This window comes from Podarcis vaucheri (genome assembly GCF_965113315.1).
Source record: "Podarcis vaucheri genome assembly, chromosome: Z".
Lineage (NCBI taxonomy): Eukaryota > Metazoa > Chordata > Lepidosauria > Squamata > Lacertidae > Podarcis > Podarcis vaucheri.
In genome coordinates this window covers 50,724,218-50,747,677 of record NC_138758.1, presented here as the reverse complement: position 1 = coordinate 50,747,677, position 23,460 = coordinate 50,724,218, and the positions used below count along the sequence as shown (strand labels likewise).

Sequence of the window (23,460 nt, the reverse complement as noted above, 5' to 3'; positions counted from 1 at the left end):
GATGGAGCTGAGAATAGCATTAGCTGTTTCGCTGCTGCATCACACAGTTGACTTATGTTAAGCTTGTGAGTTACTAAGACTCCCAAGTTATTTTCACATGTATTGCTAGTTAGTCAGGTGTCCCCCGTCCTATATTTGTGCATCTGGTTCTTCCTGCCTAAGTGCAGGATCTTACTTCTGTTCCTATTGAAATCCATTTTGTTAGCCTGGGCCCTGTTCTCCAATATGTTGAGGTCATTTTGAATTCTGGTTCTGCCTTCTGCGTCATTAGCTACCCCTTCCAGTTTGGTGCCATCTGCAAAGTGGATGAGCATTCCCTCAGTTCCTTCATCCAAGTCGTTTATAAAGACATCAAACAACCACGGAACCAGGACAGAACCCTGCAGCACCCCACTTGTCACTTTTTTCCAGGATGACAAGGAACCATTAATGAGAACTCTTTGGGTTCAGTTACAGATAGGTAGCCGTGTTGATCTGTCATAGTCAAAATAAAAAAATTCCTTCCAGTAGCACCTTAAAGACCAACTAAGTTAGTTCTTGGTATGAGCTTTCGTGTGCATGCACACTTCTTCAGATACACTGAAACAGAAGTTGCCAGATCCTTCTTTGGGTTCACTCAGTCAACCAGCTATAAATCCACCTAACACTTACCTCGTTCAACCCACATTTTACCAGCTTCCTCGCAAGAATATCATGGGGGACTTTGTAAAAGAAAAAAGCGCCTTACAGAACTGAATTATTTAATTATTTCCCAGCGCTGTGCATATACATGGTCACTTGTGAGTTGATCACGCGTGGGGGGGAACGCCTGTACATGTTACATCAGCAAAAGCAGCATAGAAATCAGAAGTTGGAAGAATCAGAAATAATAAGCCTTCCAAATGTTAATAGTCTGAGTGCAGATAAGAACACTGTGTATCAAGCATATCCTGTTGCTTAAGGGCATTAGATAGCTGAGGTTCCAAACAGAATTTTTAAACAGATGGTTGTAATTAAAGTGTATGCAAAAAAGCAAGTCTTAATCAGCAGCATTCTAGTAAGCACTTTAATGTGTTGCTACTAATTAGATTGTTGCACAGCCAAAGCCCAAGTGAGATATGAAATCAGAAACTGAGGAATTCAGGTGCAGTTCAGATTTGCCCACTATGCAGAAGTGATTTACTGTCTTCCTTGTTCACCTTCACGAGAATCTAATGTGGCTGCATATTTTCATTCCTGTTTTTCAGCTGCATAACAAGGTCCGAGCCCTGACTCTTTGAATCTACCCCAGTTGGTGGGTTGAATGATGACCCAGTGGTTCTTTGCAAGCGCCTGCATCAGGGTTTGACATGGCTGGGGCCCTGCCAAGGCCTGTTCCTCAACAGGGGCTACCACTGCCGGCCCTGGAGCCTTCTGGCGCTGCTGCTGCTGCTGCTGCTCCTGCCTGTGCACCTACTGCCTCTGAACCAGGGTGCAGTGACAGGCACAAGCAAGAGAACCAGCAGCCTCTTCCTGGCAGGCAGTGTGTATTGGGCCTGGAAGAGGAAGATACGACCATGGGCAGCAGCAACAGAAGCAAGGCAAGCATTAGCCTGCTGAAGACATCTAGCCCAAAGCTGTCATCTTCGCCAACTCCCCCCTTCTGCCTGGAGCTATCTTTGGCTCCTGGCAAAGGTAGCAAAAATAAGGGCCTTCTGATAAAGCTGCCCATATTTATTTTAAAACTTAGGGTTGTACCCAGGGCAGTCTTACTGAGAGCAGATCCATTTAAATCAATGGGCACGGCAAACTTAGGCTCATTAATTTAAATAGAACTACTCATAGTAGCGCTTGGTTGGATGCAACCTATTCATAGCCCATACTTTCACTGCATAAAGCTTCCCCAGAGCAGGTAGCAAAGAAAATGTGTTAAACCTCAATACATAATAAAACCAACAATACTAAAAATCCCAGCTGTAAATCATTCCTTATAACAGGGGTGGGGAACCTCCATGCTGTAGGCCAATTTTAGCCCTCCAGAGGGTCCAGTTTGGCCCACAAGGACTCCCCCCCCCCTATAGTGCCTCTGTCTTGTTGGGATTCAGTCTCTGCTTGCTAGCCCTCACCCTGCCCATCATCACAGCCAGACAACCATTGCATGTCACTGAGAGGCATATTGCTGTGAGATTGCTGATGCCCATCACAAGCAGCCAGTTTAGTGGTTTTCCTGCTTGTGGTACCTGAAAGTCAAGGCCTGCCCACTGTGGGTGGGGCTGCTCCCCATTTCAGTTTTGATGTGCAGCTCTCAATTTGGGAGCCAGGATGTGGCTTGTGAGAATGTTGAAATAGCTCTACTTCAAGTTTCAGGGCCTTCTTGGTATCCATTCTTTGTGCATTCCCATCCTAACAAAATTAAAATGCTGGAGTTGAACTTGCCCAGGCTGTGTAAATCATGCAAATTCCCTTATTTTACATAATTCATTCTAGTTTTGCTGACCATAGGGATGGGCACCAATGCCCTACTGCTGTTCATTAGGCTTCTATGATTCAGCAACAGGGATTGCCTACACTTTTAAGCATTTCTTCATGAACTTAAAGGCTAGGAACTTAACTTAGGAGTTGGGTAGCAAAAACAGATGCTCAGGAAGCCACTCCTAACATCGCATTCTGTGCTCTTTCTCCCCACTCCCATGCTTCCACGTAATCGCAGCGTGCCCACAGCTCTGACTCTGCCAAATAGAAAAAGCTTTGTGAACAAGCAAGCAAGCAAGCAAGCAAGCAAACAAACAAACAAACAAACAAACAAACAAACAGGGATTGCATCTCCCAAACCTGAGGTGTTACAAAGGACAGGTTGGTTAAATGTGCTTGCCCGCAGTTCCCAAAGAGTTGGACTGTGCCTGTGTGTTATAATTGCATTATCTAAGTGTTGTCGTCCTGATCCCAACGGCTGTGGATGTGGATGTTACTGCGTTGGAAGCTGGGAGTTTGGCAGGATTAGCGACACCCGGGGCATTAGATGCCAAACACCTGTTGGCTAACCTAGCTATGTCATGTAAAATCACCTGCAAAAGTGCCCCCCCCCTTATTCCATCTGGGCTTGGAGGTACGTTATCTTTATTTTAACTGCCTACCTCTTCCCCGGTGGAGCGAGAGAGAGGACTTTCTAAGTGGCTGTAACCAGATGGTGGAACTTGTTTCCAAAGGAGGCCAGGCTGTGCCCCTACCTTCTTTGCTTTTGCCAGTAGGCTGAAAGTGTTTTGTTTAGCCCATTCACTGACTGTTGTGGCAGGGTCTTTTGAGGTTAGCATACCCTTCAACACCTCTCCAATGGAAATAGGGACATCCTATTCCATCATCATCATCATCTTTTTATTATTTACAGTGATGGGGGGAAAGTATATGATCACCTGCTAAATTTGCCCGTTTGCCTTCTGATGAAGAAATGGCCAGTCCATAATTTTAATGGTAGGTTTATTTTAGCTGTGAGAGGCAGAATACCATTAAACCTACCATTAAAATTATGGACTGGCCATTTCTTCATCAGAGGGCAGACGGGCAAATTTAGCAGGGGATCATATACTTTCCCCCCTCACTGTATATCCTGCCCATATGACAGAGTTGCCCCAACTACTGTAGGCGACTTCCAACATATATACAAAGATAATAAAACAATAAACATTTTAAAACTTCCCTATACAGGACTGTCTTCAGGTGTCTTCTAAAGGTTGTATAGCTACTTATCTCCTTGGCTCAGGGGTTGCATAACTCTGTATCCTACAACACTTCTCTGATGAAAATAGGGACATATTAAGGAAAAGTGGGGCATTCCAGGATCACATTGGCTTCTGTAAATCTGGGACTATCCCTGGAAAATAGGAACACTTGAAGAGTGTGGCGTAGTGTTTGCAGGTGGGGGGTGGGGGTTATTCCATTTGCAGGGCCATCTGGGCTCGACGGCTTGTGTAGCAAATAGTGAGTTCAGATGGGTAGGTGCAGCCAGATAATTGTCTAATTGCCAAGTAGTTTGTTTGCAACTCAGGCTAAGCCACTGAGGGACAGAAACAATGCTATATAGTCATACCTTGGAAGTTGAACGGAATCTGTTCCAGAAGTCCGTTCGACTTCCAAAACGTTCGGAAACCAAAGCACGGCTTCTGATTGGCTGCAGGAAGTTCCTGCAGACAATCGGACGCAGTGGAAGCCCCATCGGACGTTCCCCTTCCAAAAATATTTTGCAAACCGGAGCAGTCACTTCCGGGGTTGCGGCGTTTGGCAGCCAAAACATTCGAGACCTATGCTGTTCAAAAACCAAGATACGACTATATTTGCATTCTTCCTTCTCAACACTGAGGCGTTCATGTGCTTTTGTAGCTGATCTAAGATATATGTATGCCATCTTAACCTGTCTACTGTTTGCCACTGAGCAAGAATGTCAACCCGCACCCCCATGCCAGTGTAGCATCCTAGGTAGTGGACAGCTGTGTGTTTTGCTTTTTGTTTTTAAATGAAAACAAACACCTCCCAACCTTTTCTGCAGCTTGAAAAAGCAAAGGAATGTACATATGTCTCTATTCAAAAATGCCTTTGTATATTTGATTTGATACAATATTTGTCTTCCACTTTTCCAACAACAAATGTTGAACTCAAAGCAGTTCACAATATTCACAATAGCATAAAAAGCAAACACTGCAATCATCATAATATCAAACAAAATAGTGTATAAATAAAGCAAACAGCAGCAACGGGGTCATCAATGCAATTAATACAATTCAGTAAAGTCATAGTAACTCAGTGTTGCCATGATACTTTCTAATCACATGGAACCTTACTCCAGAACAAAAAAAAAAAAAATGGATTAGCTGTGGCCTCTTAGTTATCAAATGCACTGTTTTTGACACTGCAATGGATGGGAAGCTCTTCACTGTACACGAACTGTAAACACTTACATGGAACTATATATTTACAAAACCATTTGGGGTGGGTGGGTAAGGCCATTGTGTCAGTGGTGGCTGGTTATCAGCTTTGGATATAGCAGGAGAAAAATATTTATTTATTTATTTATTTTATTTGCTTCACAGCCGCCAGAGCCCTAGACAAGAGACAGCATGGTTTGCTAGCTATCTGACTGAGTGCCTGGCTTTCACGATGCCTGTGCAGGCGGCTCAGTGGACAGAGTTCCTGTCCTGCCCAATCTGCTACAACGAATTCGACGAGAATGTGCACAAGCCCATCAGCTTAGGCTGCTCACACACGGTCTGCAAGACCTGCTTGAATAAGCTTCACCGCAAGGCCTGCCCTTTTGACCAGACAGCCATCAACACTGACATTGATGTGCTTCCTGTAAACTTTGCACTTCTCCAATTAGTTGGAGCCCAGGTAAAGGAAAGGAGCTTGTTTTGGTTAGAATTTATACCTCTCAAAATACTACTACTACTACTACTAATAATAATAATAATAATAATACTATCTGGTCTGATCCTTCTGTGAATTTTTGCTTGTGTACAGGAGCTGGAAAAACACACTGGGAGTTCAAATACCTTAACTGGAAATAGATGGAGAAGGGAATCTCTCTTTTTTTCAGCTGTTCTTTGCATAAGGCAAGCAGATGCTGGGGACAGTGGAGACAGCCTCCTTGCTGGTGCTCCTAACCCCCATTTTCTGGCCATTCCCCTTGGTCGAAGGGCAGCACTGTACTGTACATGCTCCATGGCATATACTGGCCCTCCTGAGCCAGCTTGTTGCCACAGGGGAGGAAGGGGAGAATGAGTTTGGGATGGGTGTTCATCCGTATGCAGATGATACCAAGCTCTACCTCTCAGCATACCTGAAGGAGTGTTTCCATTCCCACCATTCAGCCTGGACACTGAGGTCCAGCTCCAAGGCCCTTCTGGCAGTTCCCTCACTGTGTAAAGTGAGGTTGCAGGAAACCAGGCAGAGGGCCTTCTCGCTGGTGGCTCCTGCCCTGTGGAACGCCTTCTCATCAGATGTCAAGGAAATAAGCAGCTATCTGACTTTTAGAAGACATCTGAAGGCAGCCCTGTTCAGGGACATTTTTAATGTTTGATGTTTTATCGTGTTTTTAATATTCTGTTGGAAGCCGCCCAGAGTGGCTGGGGAAACCCGGCCAGATGGGCGGGGTATAAATAATAAATTATTATTATATTATTATAATTATGTGGGCAAGCCCTGTGCCACATACTTAAAGTTTGATTATAGTTGGGGATGGGGATTAAAGTTGACAAGCCAAAGGCCAGGCAGAAAAGGGGGGTCTGAAGGAGAAGAGAGAGAGGAGGTACCATATACTTGTTAATTTCATAGCAACCTTGTTTGCATGTACTGCTAAGCCAAACCATGGCTTTCTGCAGAGGTGCAGGCTTCCAGAGAGGGAATGGTGGCTAATTTGCACCTCCAGTAATTTTGTTGCTGCATTAAACTAAGCCATGGTTTGATTTAGCATGTTGTCTGAACCTGGGCTTGTGGTTTATCTTGCCTGGAAAAATATTAGCATTATATGGAAACCGTGCCAGTATGTTTCCATTTTATAGTTCTGATACTGCATTGGTTTTATTCCTTCTGTTTCATTGGTCTTTTGTTTTTGTTGCCTTCTTTGCCTTCAGGTTCAGGCGAAGGGCTTATCTGCACTTACCTTTTGCCCCACTTTTTCCAAGTACAAGTCTGCACTTAAATGCTCCACGTCTGAGTGTGAGGATTTTTTTGCCTTGGAGCTTCCCCCCTGAAAACCCACTCTTTAATGCTCAAGCAGAGCAAACGTTAACTCAAGTTTTCTGCAAATTGCTGTTTGGTCTGATTGAGCTTTAAAGAGCAGCTTTTCACAGGGAAAGCTCCAGAGGGGGGAAATGAGTGGGGGCGCTCTGACATGGAGCTTTAAAGTGCAGACCATGCCCGGAAAGAGCAGAAGAAAGGTAAGTGCAGATAAGCCCCAATAAAGGCTTTCCTCAAATAACAAAAGTGTTTAAATCACATTTTGATCCATCAACATTTTGTTTCCTCACAAGCTGCATGCATTGTCTGCATGTACTTTTGTAAACCAAGAAAACCTTTAATAAAAAGTATTCACACACACACCCTAGTGGTATCTTAAAGACATGAAAGCTTATGCTAGGTCTGGGTCTAATCAAATAAGCAAGCATTGCTGCTTATTGTCAAGCCAGATTTTTAGTGGCAGCTCTTTGATCTTGCATAATTCCAGAATTAGGGTGCTTGTTGAGAGATGGTGCATAATTTCCTGCAGCATCACATTAATGGTGTGTATCTCTCTCCATTCTTTGATAACAAATTACATACTGCTTCTCCCTTCCTGCATTTGACCTTTACAGGCACCTGATCACCAGACCATCAAGCTAAGCAACTTAGGAGAGAACAAACACTATGAAGTGGCAAAGAAATGTGTTGAAGATCTGGCACTTTATTTGAAGCCACTAAGTGGAGGCAAGGGTAAGTTCCCCCATGAGGTAGTGAAAGAAGCCAGTCAAGCTGGTGTCCTTTTCAAATTGAAGGTTTTAAATATGAATCGCACGTGGTGGGAAGCTGCCTTCGGCCACGTCAGACTGCTTGTTCATCTTGTCAGGTTCCAAGACACAAGGAGGGCCCTTTTGGATCCCATTAAAGACCCACAAGCAAGGCCATGAGCGCAATAGCCCTGTTCCACTATTGTTCTACTGCAAATGGTATTCAAAGGCATGGTGGTTTCCACACAGAAGGAGATTAATTTATTAATTTATTTAATTTATTAATTTATTCGTCAACTGCCTTTCCCTGATGCCCAGTTAGAAATAGACAATTCTGCCAGTTTCAGTTTCTCTCATTTTCTCATTTTCCTAACTTTTAGTTTGATTCAATCCATTTATTTGTGATTGTTTGCAGTAAAAAAAAGAAAAAAAGGGCAGCGTCTTCAGGGAGAATCTGTGTGCATTTGCATGCTTGTTTCTTTTAATATATACAAATTGTACACAATTTTGCCTAGTATTTTCTGTTTTCTCCTAATTGCATTGTTGTTCATATTTTTCCTAAATATATCCATTATAAGTGTACTTTTCACTAACATATTCATCATCATATGCACTGCAGTGTAAAATTCAGAAACAGACAATATTAAGAGACATCAAAGGATAGCGTATGTTTTGTTTTGTTTTGTTTTGTATTGTATTGTATTAGCTCAGGAAGTGCAAATGTAGTAGGTTCATACAGAAATGTAAACTGAATGAATTCTGCACCACACCACACCCCAACCACTACCAAAATCTGTGCATTTCACGTGCCATTGTGCCCCACCTACTCACTGAGGAAATCCTTGCCTTTCACATTGATTAGAAGGCCTCCCTGCTAACCTTTCTCCTTTTGTTCCTCCTTCTGAAGGCATTGCCAGCCTGAACCAGAGCGCACTGAGCCGGCCTATGCAACGGAAACTGGTGACACTAGTGAACTGTCAGCTGGTGGAAGAGGAAGGCCGGGTCAGGGCCATGCGGGCAGCCCGCTCCCTCGGGGAGAGAACTGTCACTGAGCTGATATTGCAGCACCAGAACCCTCAGCAACTGTCTGCCAATCTCTGGGCCGCTGTCCGGGCACGAGGGTGCCAGTTCCTCGGTCCAGGTAACCCCTAGCTGGAGTAAATAGAGAGAGGGACTTGTCAGAGTGAAACACTGAGGCCACAGTCCTGTACAAGTTCCCTTGGAACTAAGACTCATACTTCTGAATGGATACATCTAGGATTGGGCTGTTCATCACTCAGACACTATTTGAGAAAACTTCCTACCAGGTTCCCACCTTGGGGTAGAAGCTGGTGGGCTCTGTTTATTTTTGGAACAAATAATTTAAGTTCCCAGCCTTCACTGTTGCGAAGGTTCAGGCAAAGAATAGTTTGGGCCTACATCCTTTAACCTGCTATGGTTTGCCCTTGCATTTCTAGACCCTAAATAACGTCAACCTATGGCTTTCTAGCTATGCAGGAAGAAGCCTTGAAGCTGGTGCTGCTGGCCTTGGAAGACGGCTCAGCCCTCTCCAGGAAAGTCTTGGTGCTTTTTGTTGTCCAGAGGCTGGAGCCAAGATTCCCCCAGGCATCCAAAACCAGCATTGGCCACGTGGTACAGCTTCTATATCGAGCCTCATGCTTCAAGGTGCAGTGCTTTCGAGTTTCTCATTTCTAATCTGTTTTAACTGTTTTTAATTCTGAAATTTACATTGTTATAGCCCACCCTGGACCCTGCTGGTAAAGTAAATTCCATAGAAAAAAAAAATCATTCTAGGTTTTCTGCAGCTAGGCAACTCATAGTTAGCAAAGTTGCTTTTAATGAAATATTGGTTACAATACCTCAAAAAATGTTAGGGTAATTTAGTAATAAGAATTAACTCATGAGATATCTTTGTAGCACTCTCTCTGACCACTTCTTTTAAAACTTCAAAGGAAGACCAGTGCAAAAACTAATATATTTTTCAAAAAGTTTGGTTCTATCCATTTATTATTTATTACATTTGTTATTTTTTTATCTTCTCCAAGGTCAGCCAAAGCAACTTACTACCCTCTGGGTTTGAGTAGAGGCAGGGGTTCCTTACCCTAATGACAAGTCCCTGTCAATTTTAGAAAAGTTTAAATCTATGCAATGAGAGCGTAGTATTGTTCATGACAGCAGTAACTGGTGATAACACAATAATCATGGGGCGCATTCCTTTCCATCAAATGCACTTTTGGATATGCATGGGGGGGGGGTATCAGCATGCATTCTGCTGAAAGGCAGTGTGGTTTAGATGGACTATGTCTGCACATGGATGCAGCCCCACAGTCCTTTAAATCGATATTTGAGTGCACTAGGCATGGAGTGCCTGGCGTGCTCTGCTCCATGCGGTCATGAAGAGTCAGACATGACTAAACGACTAAACAACAACAGGCATGTTTGTTCATTGACTGATTTGTGTAGGTCACCAAAAGAGATGAAGATTCTTCCCTGATGCAACTGAAAGAGGAATTTCGCAGCTACGAGGCATTGCGTAGGGAACATGATGCTCAGATTGTCCACATTGCCATGGAAGCCGGCCTTCGGATATCACCAGAGCAGTGGTCTTCCCTACTCTATGGAGACCTGGCCCACAAATCCCACATGCAGTCCATTATTGACAAGGTGTGTAGCGGCTACAGAATAGTTGCTTTTTATTTGTTTTTTTTCTGGAATACAGCACTACGTCTGGTGATGAAGCTGCATAGGGCAGATTCTGAGCTGAGAGATACAGCCTCTCAGCACTGATCCTCAGTTCATGCAACCTGAAGACGTGCTGTTAATTATGGAATATTTCTCTCCTGCCTACACCTTCGGCTCAGGTCAATCAAACAGCAACCATTTTATAGAAGAAAAACTTCTATAAGAAAAACTTCTGTTTCTTGATCCACAAAAATATGTGTAGAGAAATTGGGTAGAAAAAAGCTCTTTTTCCTCTTCTATAATACTAAAACTTGGAGCCATCCAATGAAACAGAACAGAAGAGTCAGGCTGGAGAAGAGGAAGTATTTCTTCACACAGTGCATAATTAAATTACGGGATTTGCTCCCACATGATGTAGTGAAGATAAGGCAAATTCATAGAAGATAAGTCTTATCAGTGGCTACAAGAAACAATGGTTATGTTCTCTCTCTACTGTTGGAAAAAATAGGCCTCTAAATACCAGTTGCTAGGAGCTGCAAGTGGGGAACCTGCTTTTGTGCCCAGGTCCTTCTTGTGGACTTCCCAGGAGAGGCCGCTGAGAGATCAGGATGCTGGACTAGTTGGTCTGATCCAGCAGACCTCTTCATAGGTTCACAGTAGAATTTCCTTCATATAGTGCAAAGCAGTACAGGATTCCTTTTGGTGTACCAACCTCCCCGCTGCACCAAGGATTCTTATGTTTTATTGTATTTTTAATATTTTATTGGAAGCCGCCCAGAGTGGCTGGGGAAACACAGCCAGATGGTTGGGGTATAAATTTTATTATTATTATTATTATTATTATTATTATTATTATTATTATTATAGCACTTGTTTGTTTCTTTTCTTTAGCTTCAGTCCCCAGAATCCTTTGCAAAAAGTGTGCAGGAGTTGACCATTGTTCTGCAACGTACGGGAGACCCTGCAAATTTAAACAGGCTTCGTCCCCATTTGGAGCTATTGGCCAACATAGATCCTAATCCAGGTATGTGAATGGTCTGCATGTGTACTTGAGCATGCACACTCACATTTTGTTTTACATTCCTTCCTTACGAAAGGAGAGGGATAGTTTTATTTCCCTTTTCACTGTATACTGGGGGATTTCTTTCTTAGTTGTTTTACTCACAGCAAGATTTGTGCATGCCATGGGAAACCTAGATATGCTTTCGTCACATGGGACAATCTTTATCTTGTTCTGTGCGGTTTCCTCCACAGGAGTGTGTTCTTTGTAGTAACCTGGTACCTGCTAGATGTCGTTAGACTACAAATCCCATCAACCTGACCCCTTGCCTGCTGTCTGGGGCTGATGAGAGTTGTGGTCCAAAACATATAGAGGACATCTGGTAAAGGAAGCCTGGTTGGTTGAAGATATATCCTGTGATTATCACAGGATGGTTTATGGTATAAGAACACAAAAATACATAACATGATAACAAATAAGACAATAACACTCCTCCATTCAAACATACATTGGCCATTTAAAAGGCCATCAATTATTTAATTAGCGAAAGGTCTGGGAGAAGAGGAATGTTTTTGCTTGGTGCCTAAATATATGTAGAGAAGATGCTAGGTGGTCCTCTCTGGGGAGAGCATTCCACAAGTGGGGAGCCATCACAGAAAAGACCCGTACTCACGTTTTCACCTCCAGACCTCTCATGGAGGGGGCATGCTAAGAAGGACTCCAGATCATGAGATAAGGGTCTGGGTTGGTTCATATGGGGAGAGGCAGTTTATGCAGTTGCCAACTGTGAGATAGTAGAAGCAGTAGAGAGGGAGAGGCCCAATCACAAATCTGGGAAAACAAGATTTTAGGACTCCAGTTTGGCTCTACCAGAAAAATACTGTGAGAAAATGATGCCATGTCAGTAGAGCATCAGTGTAGCCTGGTGGGAATTTTGGCACCAGCAGAGTTCCTGTTTAGTTTAGCCCCGCACTTCAAAGATTGTTTCTGCTTAGCTCAAGAGAAAAGTTGTAACTGACCAAAAAATGTGGTGCATCCCTGTTTGCTGCGGATAGCTCACTTTCCCCTTCCTTCTCTTTTGCTGCTCCCACAGATGCAACATCTCCAACATGGGAACAACTGGAAAATGCCATGGTGGCTGTGAAGACAGTTGTCCATGGCCTGGTGGACTTCATTCAGAATTACAGTAGGAAAGGCCATGAAACTCCACAGGTGACTGACTGATATTATTTAGCTGGTTGTTTTTAGCTTTCTTTTCGGCCAACAAAGGGGCTTAACTGAGGGGCAGAGCACCTGCTCTCCATAGAGGGCTGGCTGGGGGAAAGACATCTGTTTGAAATCCCAGAGAAGGTGTAGGCAGCTTCCTGAACTGGGAATAATAATTTTATTATTTGTATTCTGGCCCTCTGACTGGGTTGCCCCAGCTACTCTGGGCAGTTAAGATTTGATCTGTAGAGTTGGGATGTGAATAAAATTTTAAGATATATGGTGGTCCAGAGTTTTTCTGACCCCCACTGAGGGGGAAGACCTCTGGCTGCACATTTTGAGGGTAAAATCATTCAGCTTCAGAGAGACCTTGGTTCCACAGCTGCTGCAGTCCTTTATGTAGGACTTCCCTTGTGCTTAGTCCGGAAAATGCATTTAGTGCAGAATGCTGCTGCATAATTCCTGACGGGACCAAGAGTTTCTCAGGATCTTCCCCTGTGCTCAGAGATTTGCACCTTCTGCCAGTTCACTACCAGGCTGAGGTCAAGGTGTTGTTGCTGGTATTTAAAGCCCAGAACAACATGGGACTAGTTTCTTAAGCAATTGCCTTATCCCATATATGTCAAATTGGTCATTTTGATCTGCAGAACCTGCGCTTCTAAAAGTGCCATAAAATGTCTGCTCTTTGTTTTTAAGAAGTCATTCCTTGGTTGTGGTGGCACCTGAGCTCTGCACTTTTAGACTCCTGCTGATTTTAGACCTCCCCCCCCCCCCCCGTTTTGGTAGGCCTGTCTGAACACATGATTTGGGTGTATCTGTTCCTACATTTGTTTTAGGTGGTTCATTGTGTTTATTATTTTTAGATGTTTTTGAATGTTTGGAATCTGTTTTTAGTGTGCTTTTAATTACTTATTATTACTGTGTTTGCCACCTTGGGCTCCTCCCTTGGGGAGAGAAGGGAGATTGCACCTCTTCTCTCCCCCTGCCGCAGGCAGCTGGGTCCAAGGGACTAAAGAAAAGTATATTTTAAAATGATTCAATAAGGTACATATGTATCTAAGTATTAGAATTTATCTTATGGGGTCTTCGCTGCGAGATCATATCCATCCGGTGCTGTACCAGCTGCACTGGCTCCCGGTGGAGTACAGGATCAGGTTTAAGGAGCTGGTTTTAACCTTTAAAGCCCTACATGGCCTAGGACCCTCGTACCTACGAGACCGCCTCTCCTGGTATGCCCGACAGAGGAACCTACGGTCTGCAAATAATAACATCCTGAAGGTCCCAGGCCACAGAGAGGTTAGGCTGGCCTCAACCAGAGCCAGGGCTTTCTCGGCCACGGCTCCAATCTGGTGGAACGCTCTGTCACAAGAGACTAGGGCCCTGCGGGACCTGACATCTTTCCGCAGGGCCTGCAAGACAGAGTTGTTCCACCAGGCCTTTGGTCAGGGCCCAGCCTGACTCCCTCCTCTGGCAACCTGCACAGAACTTTGCTTAACGGTTGCCATTAATTTGATTTTAATTAATTGTTATAATGAAATGTTTTAGAATGTTAGATTATTTGATTGTTTGATTATTTGATTGTTGTTAGCCGCCCTGAGCCCGGCTTTGGCTGGGGAGGGCGGGATATAAAAAAAATTTATTATTATTATTATTATTATTATTATTATTATTATTATTATTATCTAATCTAGGAATGCCCACCTGCTGCCATGACTCTTCTGAATTCCCGGTGGCTGGCGGTAAAGAGGTGGTGCTTGTGCCTTTCTTACGGGTGGCCAGAGGCACCTGGCTAACTGCTCTTAGGAAACCAAAGTATTAAGCATGGACTATGTGTCATTCCATTTTTACAATCAGCATAAATCTGCAACACTATAGGATCCTCTTTGGCCCACAGGAATTAGAACAACAACAACAACAAAAGAGAAAGATGTAAAAGTGTTTACCTGTCCAACTAACTTTTTTGGTATAAGAATAACTGTAGAATTAAAAATATATATATGAAGAAAAATTAAAACAAGAAAGAAAAGAAAGGAACCAATGATCCATGGGCCAGATAGGGCTTTGTGGCTGTCCATAGGGATAGTTGTTGGGGTGGTTTTTTAACTCCTTGGAAGTAGCTTGCTGTTTGTTTCTTGGATTCATGGGGGTTGGCACTTGTGGGCTTTTCTAGGATAGGAGCCAGAGGCAGGCAGTGACTCTCCTGGTTAGTTCTCTTTTCTGATGCTGCCTGGCATATTCTTAACACCTTCTGGCTGGGGGCAGTAAGGCTTCCAAATACCAGTGGCTTGAAGCCACAGGGCGGGAGAGGGAGTGCGCCTGTTCTGCTTGCGAGTTTTCCCCAAGCTTCTGGTTGGCCACTGTGAGAACAGGATGCTGGACTTAGATGGGCTCATGGCTCTTCTTATGTTCTCTCAGCGTGGTTGTGCGTTGAACTAACAGAACTATGAAAGTTCTCATGCTCAACTGACTAGCAGATTCCAACTAAAAACCAGGAAGAGCTTTCTGACCGTAGGAGCTGTTCAGCAGTGGAACGGTCTCCCTTGGAAGGCGGTGGGGTCTCCTTCCTTGGAGGCCTTTAAGCAGCGGTTGGGTGGTCACATCTCAGGGATTATTCAGCTGTGATTCCCGCATTGCATAGGGTTAGACTAGATGACCCTCAAGGTCCCTTCCAAACCTACAATTCTTCAGTTTTATGGTGAGTACAGAACCCAGCACAGCTGTCAGTAAGGCGAAAGTCTTGCAAATGCGGTTCTCTCATTCTAGTGGGGTCAGCAACAACTCTGGTGGGGATTTATTCCAGGCTTGGTTTATGTAATGCAATGTTTCCCCACCCCTTCTCTCCCTCTGTTGTTTTGAAAGCTGCAACCAAATAGCAAATACAAAACAAGCATGTGCCGTGACCTGCGACAGCAAGGCGGGTGTCCGCGAGGGACCAACTGCACTTTCGCTCACTCTCAGGAAGAGCTGGAGAAGTAAGTACTGGGAAGTGCGGGAGGAGCAGGCAGTGGCGTAGCGTGGGTTGTCAGCACCCAGGGCAAGGCAAGTAATTTGCGCCCCCTAACCCGTGGATTTGCACCCCCTAACCCTAACCCCCAGATGTTGCGCCCGGTGCGGCCGGCCCCCCCCCTGCACCCCCCACACTACGCCACTGGGAGCAGGAACTCTCCCTAAGCTGGTGGATGCGCTGCAGGAGAGGCTTGACGCACAGCTTTCCCTGAATGCAGGGATGGGCAGCCTGCTGCCCTCCATGTGTCATTGTACTCCACTTCCCATTGGCCCCAGACCAAGGAAGGTGGAAGTGGGTGGGTGGGGAAGTATTGCAGTTCAATAATACCCTGTGGATTCAGCCTGGATGGCCAATAAGATCCAGACTCCAACTGCCGGGCAAACAGGACATTTACGTAGACGTTGTAAGGCCAGTGTGATACAACCTCAGCCAGCAGGTAGTTGAGAGGTAACACCCAAATATGGGGGGGGGGGGGACCAACACACAAGCATTTATAGCTTTACAAGCAAAGGGGTGGCTGTGTCCATATATGGCAGCACTTCCTTATACTGGCTTCTACTGGCTTAATCTCAAGGCACAGCAACTTTCTTATTTTCCGCTCCTTTCTTGATCTTTAACAGTTGTAGCAGTAGCTTCTACATACATGTCCTGTCCTTCTCTCACAGTTTCCTTGCAGACAAAACCTTAACTTCACTTAGCCCTTTTCACATGCATTTCAATTTTCTTTAGTTTTTCAATCCCTTTTATAATTTTATTTTCCTATGCAGAGCTTTCCCTTAATGCAGGGGTGGGCAGCCTGCGGTCATTCAGGTGTTGTTGGACTCCACTCCCATTGACTCCAGACCAGGGAAGATGGGAGTGGGTTGTCATCCAACAGCAGTTGTAGTTCCCCCATCCCTGCCTCTCTCTCTGTCCTCTTGTTCCATCCTCAGAGGCCTCCTTTTGTTCTGAAGCCATGCCAACATCTCAGTGTGAGTAATTCCTGATCCCTTTTGCCTTTAAGATGGCAGGTATGCTTGGAGGAGGAAACATTTGGCCGTCCAGAAGTTGCTCAATTACAACTCCCATCATCTCTGGCTACTGACCATCACTTGGGGGGCTGATGGGAGTTGTGGTTCAGCAACATCTGGTGGGCCAAAGGTTTTCTACACTTGCGCTAGCAGGTCTATTTAGCTGGATACCACCCTCATATTTCATGTAAATATGTTGATGTACCTTACTTTGACAGTGCCTCCCCCTGCAAAAAAAAGTATTTGGCTTAGCTAAATCATGAACTTCTTTAAATGATAGCAAGCTTTCCAAAACGTTCCATCTCATCTACATTTAGGTCATAAGTTTAAGATACTAACATTACTTCCTTTGTTATCTAATCAACTGGGTTTCCATCGAATTCCTTACCTGCACAGTATGTTATTTTCCTGCATTGAAGAATGCACCGTAAGTGAATTTGGTCAAAAGGTTTTGGCACTGACAAAGATTGCTTAGCTAAAAACAAACTGAAAAGTGGCAGAGATTTTTTTAAAAAATCACGAGGCTGAATAAATTTTATTCAGCATACTTTAACATACCATGAGAGACAGTCAAGCAATAATGATAAAGATTATCAAACAAGCTTATTACACAGCAAGAGTCTTACAAGGGAATACAAAAGATGCCACAGCATGAATTATTAAGACTGAAAAGGCTTTAAATATGCAATTTTACAATTTTCTATAATTTTAAAAATTGAATTAACTACTAATGGATTATTTTTTTTGAAATGTAAATAAATAAACCATTTTAGAAAAACCCACCACCATTTGACCAGAGGAGTTGTAATGCTGTAGCCTTTCTCAAATTACTTTTGGCAGAAACAGTCACCTGCCTCTAATTTGAAGAGGAGCTCCCCTTGCTCAGATTTGGAGGGGGGATGGAGCTAGAGACAGAGAACTGTGGGGCAGAGGAGGGAAGTGGGTGGGAGTCTCGGCAGTGACCCTTCCTTCAAGACAACTCAAAAGGATCTAGCTTTGGGGATGGCTCCCTGATGTCCAGTCTCCCTTTGGTTTGACTTTTCCTGGAACATCTTCAGATGCTGTGGCAAGCCCTATTCAATTTATCACCATCACCATCTATTTATTAATTTATATTCATCCATAGATCTCGAAGTGGTTCACAACATAAAAATACAAGAAAATAACCCCCCCCCCTCCCACAACACATTTAAAAGAGCATTGGGTGTCTGTCAGCCAAAAGCCTGGTCGAAGACCATTTTCACCTGCTGCCTAAAGATGTATAATGAGGGCGCCAGCCTTTCTACCACACAGTTCCAATTTAAGAAATAATAAATGGGCTTTTCTGAGCAATCTGAGGCCCATACAAATGTGGAAGCTGTTCTGCATATGCCTGCCTTCCAGAATTGGCGAAGCTGACACACAGGCTTCGGGAAAAGGACAATAGGGATTTTGAAAAAGAGTGGGAACCTTTTAATTATATTTGCAGAAACAAAGAAAGAATATTGACCTGATGGTAGGATTTAACTAAACATTCACAACTTTGTGGATAGGGAGCAGATAATGTAAGGAAAGGAAAAATATGATATTTGTAGAAAACAGCAGAATATATGAATGAGGTTAATAAATAAAAAATGGAAGTTTAGGGGAGTCCAAAAGGGGGGAGGGAGAGATGTGGTGTAAGCTGTATGTTATAAGTATATTTGTAATGAGAGAAAAGAAAATTAGTATTTTTTTTAAAAAAAGGCATATGCATGCTTTCCAGGTATCCTGATTTTCCAGGGACAACCCCAGAATTTCAGAAGCCGTCCCTGTTTCTGATCGCAGAATGTGTGTTTTCCTTTTCCTCCCCTCCTTATCTCAGAAAACAATTAAAAGTGGTGTGTGTAGATACAAAAACGGAGTCTTGTTTATACTCAAAATAACATACCAGTGCCAAATGAAGGAAACGGCAAAGCTGGCATAATAAAGCCCTTCCTGTAATTTTGAAGGGAAGTGTCACCTAAATTCACATGCCCACTGCTTTATTGCAACCACAGGTATCGGCTGAGGAACAAGAAGATCAGTGCCACAGTGAGAACCTTCCCCCTGCTAGGCAAAGCCAGTGTCACGAGCGCAGTCTCCACCACGACAGGAAGCATCATTTCCATCATGGGAAGTGCGGAGAGCTCTGGGAAGATGGCACAGAGCACCAACGGCATTGTGAGCCTGGAGAGTGGCAGCCCCCAGCTGATCCCACGTTGCGCCGACCCCTCGTCCATGATGGTGTTGGAGAACGTGAAGAAAGCGGGGAAAGCTGGAGCCAATGGACAGAACACCCCGGGCTCCTTGGCAGACCCTCTCTCTGAAAAGTATGTGCCGTGCTTGAAAGAAGGAACATAGCTCAGCGGCAGAGCATCTTTCTTGCAAGCAGAGGGTCCCGGGTTCAGTCCCCAGTGGCATTGCCAGGTAGCGCAGGGAGAGGCTCCCTGCCTGAAACCCTGGAGAGCTGGTGCCGCCGGTGTAGACAGTACTGATCAAGATGGACCCAGGGGCGCGGACTTATAAAAAATATTGGGGGGGCCCGGGAAAGCTCATGAATAATAATAAAGCTCATGAATATGCAGATAAAGTGGCGCCGCCGCCTCGTGAGCGAATAGGGGAGAGCGTGCTGCGCCTATTAATCAGCTCCGAAGGAAATTGGGTGGAGCTTTTGCTCGGGAGGGAGGGCAGGAGGCATGCAGCCCGACCCTGTGCATTTTGGGCTGGGGGAGGGGCGGCGGTGGCGCTCTGCTGGAGGGGCGCCCGAGATTATTGGGGGGGCAGAGCCCCCCCAAACGAATTTTTGAGGGGGCTCAGGCCCCCTCAGGCCCCATGGAGTCGGCGCCTATGGATGGACCTGTGGTCTGGCTCAGTATAATGCAGTTTCCTATGTTCCCTCTGTTCCCATTACTCCCCCATGAACACGTTGTTTATCAATGCAGGAGGCAATTCCTCTTCTCAAGAAGGCCCCTGCTGTGATGTGTGCAGCCAGCCTGGTCAGTAGCCAGGAATGGTGGGCATTGGGGGTCCAGCAACATCTGGAAGGCCCCCAGGCTCCCCACTCCTGCCATGTAGGGAATGCTTTTTAAAATCAACATTAGAGGTTTTGTCTACGTGCCTAAATTTTAAAAGTTACCCCAAGATTTCTATAATTCAAGAGACAGGCTAAATTTAATCTCTCTCTTTCTGAATTTCTTCCAGTAAAATTGGTTCCCTTTCGAAGACTCCTGTCAGTCAGGTGGCAGCTACCTCAGCAGGTCCTCCTCCGCCGCCGCCTCCTCCTCCTGTGGGCACAGAGATGAACTCCATCACGCCCCAAGCTGGCCCATTTGCTGCTCGAATGCCTGTCTACCCGCCTCACTCTGACAGCCTCCAGTATTTTCAAGATCCCAGAACCCACCTCTCCTATGAACCCCAGCAGTACCCGCAAGCAGGTGAGTCACTGGCAGGGCACTCAAGCAGACCTGGCCTTTTCTGTGGCCACCTCTGGATCATGGACCTACCTTCAGAGGGAACTGGCCATCGGACCTGCTGTCCTTTAGGCCCCAAGTAGGGGCAGTCCTCTTCCTTCATGCTTTCAGTGGTGGCCCACACTGGTGGAGTAAAACTTTTACCACTGTGTGTATAAAATTATGTGGTGTGTCTAGAGAGATGTTTTTCTCCCCCTCTCATAATACTAGAACCTAGTGGAGTCATCCAGTGAAGCAGAATAGTGTAAGTTTCAGGACAGAAAGGACTTTTTCACACAGTGTGTAGCTCAAGCTTCCTCAGTCTGATGCCCCAGCACATGACTGCAATGTCTCTTCCAGCCTGGCCATGCTGGCTGGGGCTGATGGGAGTTGTAGTCCAAAGCGCCTGGTGGGCACCTGGGGAAAGTTGGCCTAGATGGATTGGTTTCAAAACATCAACTGAAAATGTGCTTCCTAATAAATATTGAGTGGCAGATTTTAACATTTATTTTTTAATACAACTGTATATTACAAAGAGATGCAAGCACCTTAAAAAAAGGCATTCCTTCTGCTTGCATGGGAGAAAGAAGATGCAACACATGTAACATGTAACCGAGGGACTTCTCGGTGGTGGCACCCACCCCGTGGAATGCCCTCCCAGCAGATGTCAAGGAACTAAGAAGCTATCCTATTTTTAAAAGACATCTGAAGGCAGCCCTGTTTAGGGAAGTTTTTCATATTTAATGCTTATTGTTTTTAACACTCGATTGGGAGTTGCCCAGAGTGGCTGGGGAAACTCAGCCAGATCGGCGGGGTATAAATAAATTATTATTATTATTATTATTATTATTATTATTATTATTACATGTGTAATATGCTATATGCCTGGAGTGCCTGGCGTGCTCTGGTCCATGGGGTCATGAAGAGTCGGACACGACTAAATGACTAAACAACAACAACAAATATGCTATCTGCAAACAAAAATATCTCCTCTTCTTCCCCCATCCTCTTTTGGAAATATTTTATATACCCATATGCAGATTTAGGCTGCAATTCTTAGGACACTTACCTGGGACTAAACCCCACTAAACATAGTGGAATTTACTTCTGAGTAAACATGCACAGAATTGAGCTGTAAATTGATTAATCAGGTATTTATTAAACAATTACCAGAGAGGTACCCGTGTTGGTATATCACAGCAAAATTGACAAAGGGTCTCAGGCTTTGTCACCAGGCTTTGTAGATGGGAAAAATGAAATGTTATTCTGCTTGCACATTGAGGAGGTGGGGGTTTTTCATCAATGAGGTCAGAGGTAAATAAAATTCAGAAAAGTAAACAATGATAATTATTAACAGTGGTCATTCACAAAAAAGTTGCATTGGTAATACAAGCAGCATCTGTACTGTTCAGAACTCACCCTCACCCACTCCGCCTCTAAACTACTTTTATACACACTTTTAGCATAGAAAACATTATGCCATTTTGTTAATGTGTAGGTGCCACAAAGCTGTTGATTTATTGTTAACATTTATAGCTTACCTTTGTGCATGACCACAGGCCTCCAAGACAGGTGATTGTAAGTGTCAGTTAACAGTAGCAACCATTATTGTTCTGTAGTTAATGGCAGTGGAGACTAATGAAGGCTTTGTGGGTGAGTGGGAACCATGATGAGAAATGACCCTCTCTCCCCCACCTTTAGCAGCTGTATGTTGTAAAATTCATATAGCTCATTGACTTTTGATTTCTCTTAAATATTTCTACCAATAGCTTTACTCCACTGACAGCAGCTGCCTTATGTCAGTCTACATTGTGGCATATAAAGAAGAGAATATTTCTGGTCCATTTAAATGTGTACAGAGGGGAGAAATTATTATTGGGCTTATATTCTGAGGAGAGGAGTGGTTTTTATGTAGAGAAGTAAGTTCTGTTCAGCTAAGTTCTGGCAGCTAAGAAGACCTGGTCAATGCATGCAGCAAAAACAAGGTGATAGAATTATCTGTACCATTGCAGGCTTCAGGTGGGTGGATGGAAGATAATTTTAAAAGAAAACGTCTCCCTGCAAGTAGAACACTAGCGAAGTTGTAGCTTAGTCTGCTCCCTGCTGTGCCAGTTTTTTCCTTGTGGGGATATCGTTATTATTATTAATTTTTGCATGGGGAAGCATTCAAAATGGACCTGAACATGGTACAGTCCACCCTACTTCCTAATTCTGCTACATGTGCAGACTGGCCCTGGAACAATGTGAAGTTCTAGATGATAGGCCAAGCTCAGCAAGTGTCTCTTGTTCCATAGGATACTACCCAGCACCACCGACAGTCCCAGCTGGTGTGGCCCCTTGCCTCCCTCGCTTTGTGAGGCCCAGCAATGTTCCTGAATCCGCCCTCCCATCTGCTTCTGTGCCATACGGCGACCATTACAGCGCATTCCCCCCTCGGGACAGATTGAGCTCTCCTTACCAGCCGCCACCGCCACCGCAGCCCTATGGGCCAGTCCCGTCTGGGATGTATGCCCCGCTCTACGACAGCCGGCGGATCTGGCGGCCGCAGATGTACCCAAGGGATGACATAATCCGGAGCAACTCCTTGCCTCCCATGGACGTCGTCCACCCCACTGTCTACCAGTCCTTCCTGCGGGAGAGATACAACTCTTTGGACAGCTACCATTCCATGGCCTGTCAGTTGCCGGCTGACCAGAGGACGGTGCCTTCCTTGAGGGTAGGTTCCCCACTAGCCACTGGAGCTTTGTTCCTTACTGCTCTGAGGCCTCTCAGATATCCCAAACCCAGCTCCACCTCAAGGGCCTCTGGTGCCATTTTGCCTGCAGGCAGAGACACATTTTGTTTGCCTGGGACTCTTAAACTTGCTGCATGAATTACTCTCCTGTGTGGCTTCCTTTTTGGAAGCTCCCTAGGCCGAATGAGATGATGTCTTAGAACTTTGGGGCATTTCTGCGACCTGATTTTTTTCTGTTTAAATGGTTTATGGCTCTGAGCTGAAGAGCACTCCCATGCTGCATGAAACAAGGCAGAGGTGAAACAAAGCAAACCTAGGGAGCAAAGGCAAGTGCTCTTGGGGCAGGGGCCAGTTAGGACTCCTTGTGACCCTCCTCCCCACATTCCTTACCCCAGTACCACACTTGAATCCTTGCACACTTCTGGGTTGTAGGCTGGCAGGATACAAAGCTTGCTTCCCCTTTTGGGAAGTTGCTATTGCCTGTCTTTTGTTTAATCAGTGCAAGCTCCTGGCCAGCTGGTGAATTCCTTTGGGGGAAGTATCAGAGAGAAGGGTGTGTGGGAGTGTAGGGGAAAGGTTGCAGCTGAGTGGTAGAGCGTCTCTGTATCTGAAACCTGCTGCCAGTCAGTGTAGACAGTACTGAGCTAGGTGGACCTGTGGTCTGGGTCAGTATAAGACAGCTTATACTGTGTATTTCTGATTTTATCTGCCGTCGCATGGTTCAGATCAGGAGGAATTTGGGCATGGTGGGAGGAGATCCAGCTTAACGCCTTCCTTGCATTGCCAGCTGAACATTTATATATTTAATAGGTTTATGTGCCACCCACTCATGTAAAATATAAAGGCGGCCCACAACAGTATATTTACAACAGACCATGAAATAGCATCCAACAGTACAGAATTCTACATTGCCGCTGATGTGGCAGAGCACCCGCCCTGCGT

General features: G+C 44.8%; 1 protein-coding gene across 3 annotated transcripts in view; it reads left to right on the top strand.

Annotated features, from left to right (window-relative positions):
• The window catches only part of RC3H2 (ring finger and CCCH-type domains 2), a 50,847-nt gene that overhangs the window by 9,287 nt on the left and 18,100 nt on the right, over positions 1–23,460 (top strand). For all 3 annotated transcript variants that reach the window (XM_082208807.1, XM_082208808.1, XM_082208809.1), the window contains 11 exons: positions 5,040–5,337; positions 7,299–7,416; positions 8,338–8,571; positions 8,920–9,095; positions 9,894–10,094; positions 11,004–11,136; positions 12,206–12,324; positions 15,178–15,290; positions 18,354–18,665; positions 19,537–19,769; positions 22,079–22,500. In XM_082208807.1, coding sequence (XP_082064933.1) covers positions 5,107–5,337; positions 7,299–7,416; positions 8,338–8,571; positions 8,920–9,095; positions 9,894–10,094; positions 11,004–11,136; positions 12,206–12,324; positions 15,178–15,290; positions 18,354–18,665; positions 19,537–19,769; positions 22,079–22,500 — 2,292 coding nt within the window. In that variant the 5' untranslated portion in view covers positions 5,040–5,106. The remainder of the gene's footprint in view (positions 1–5,039; positions 5,338–7,298; positions 7,417–8,337; positions 8,572–8,919; positions 9,096–9,893; positions 10,095–11,003; positions 11,137–12,205; positions 12,325–15,177; positions 15,291–18,353; positions 18,666–19,536; positions 19,770–22,078; positions 22,501–23,460) is intronic.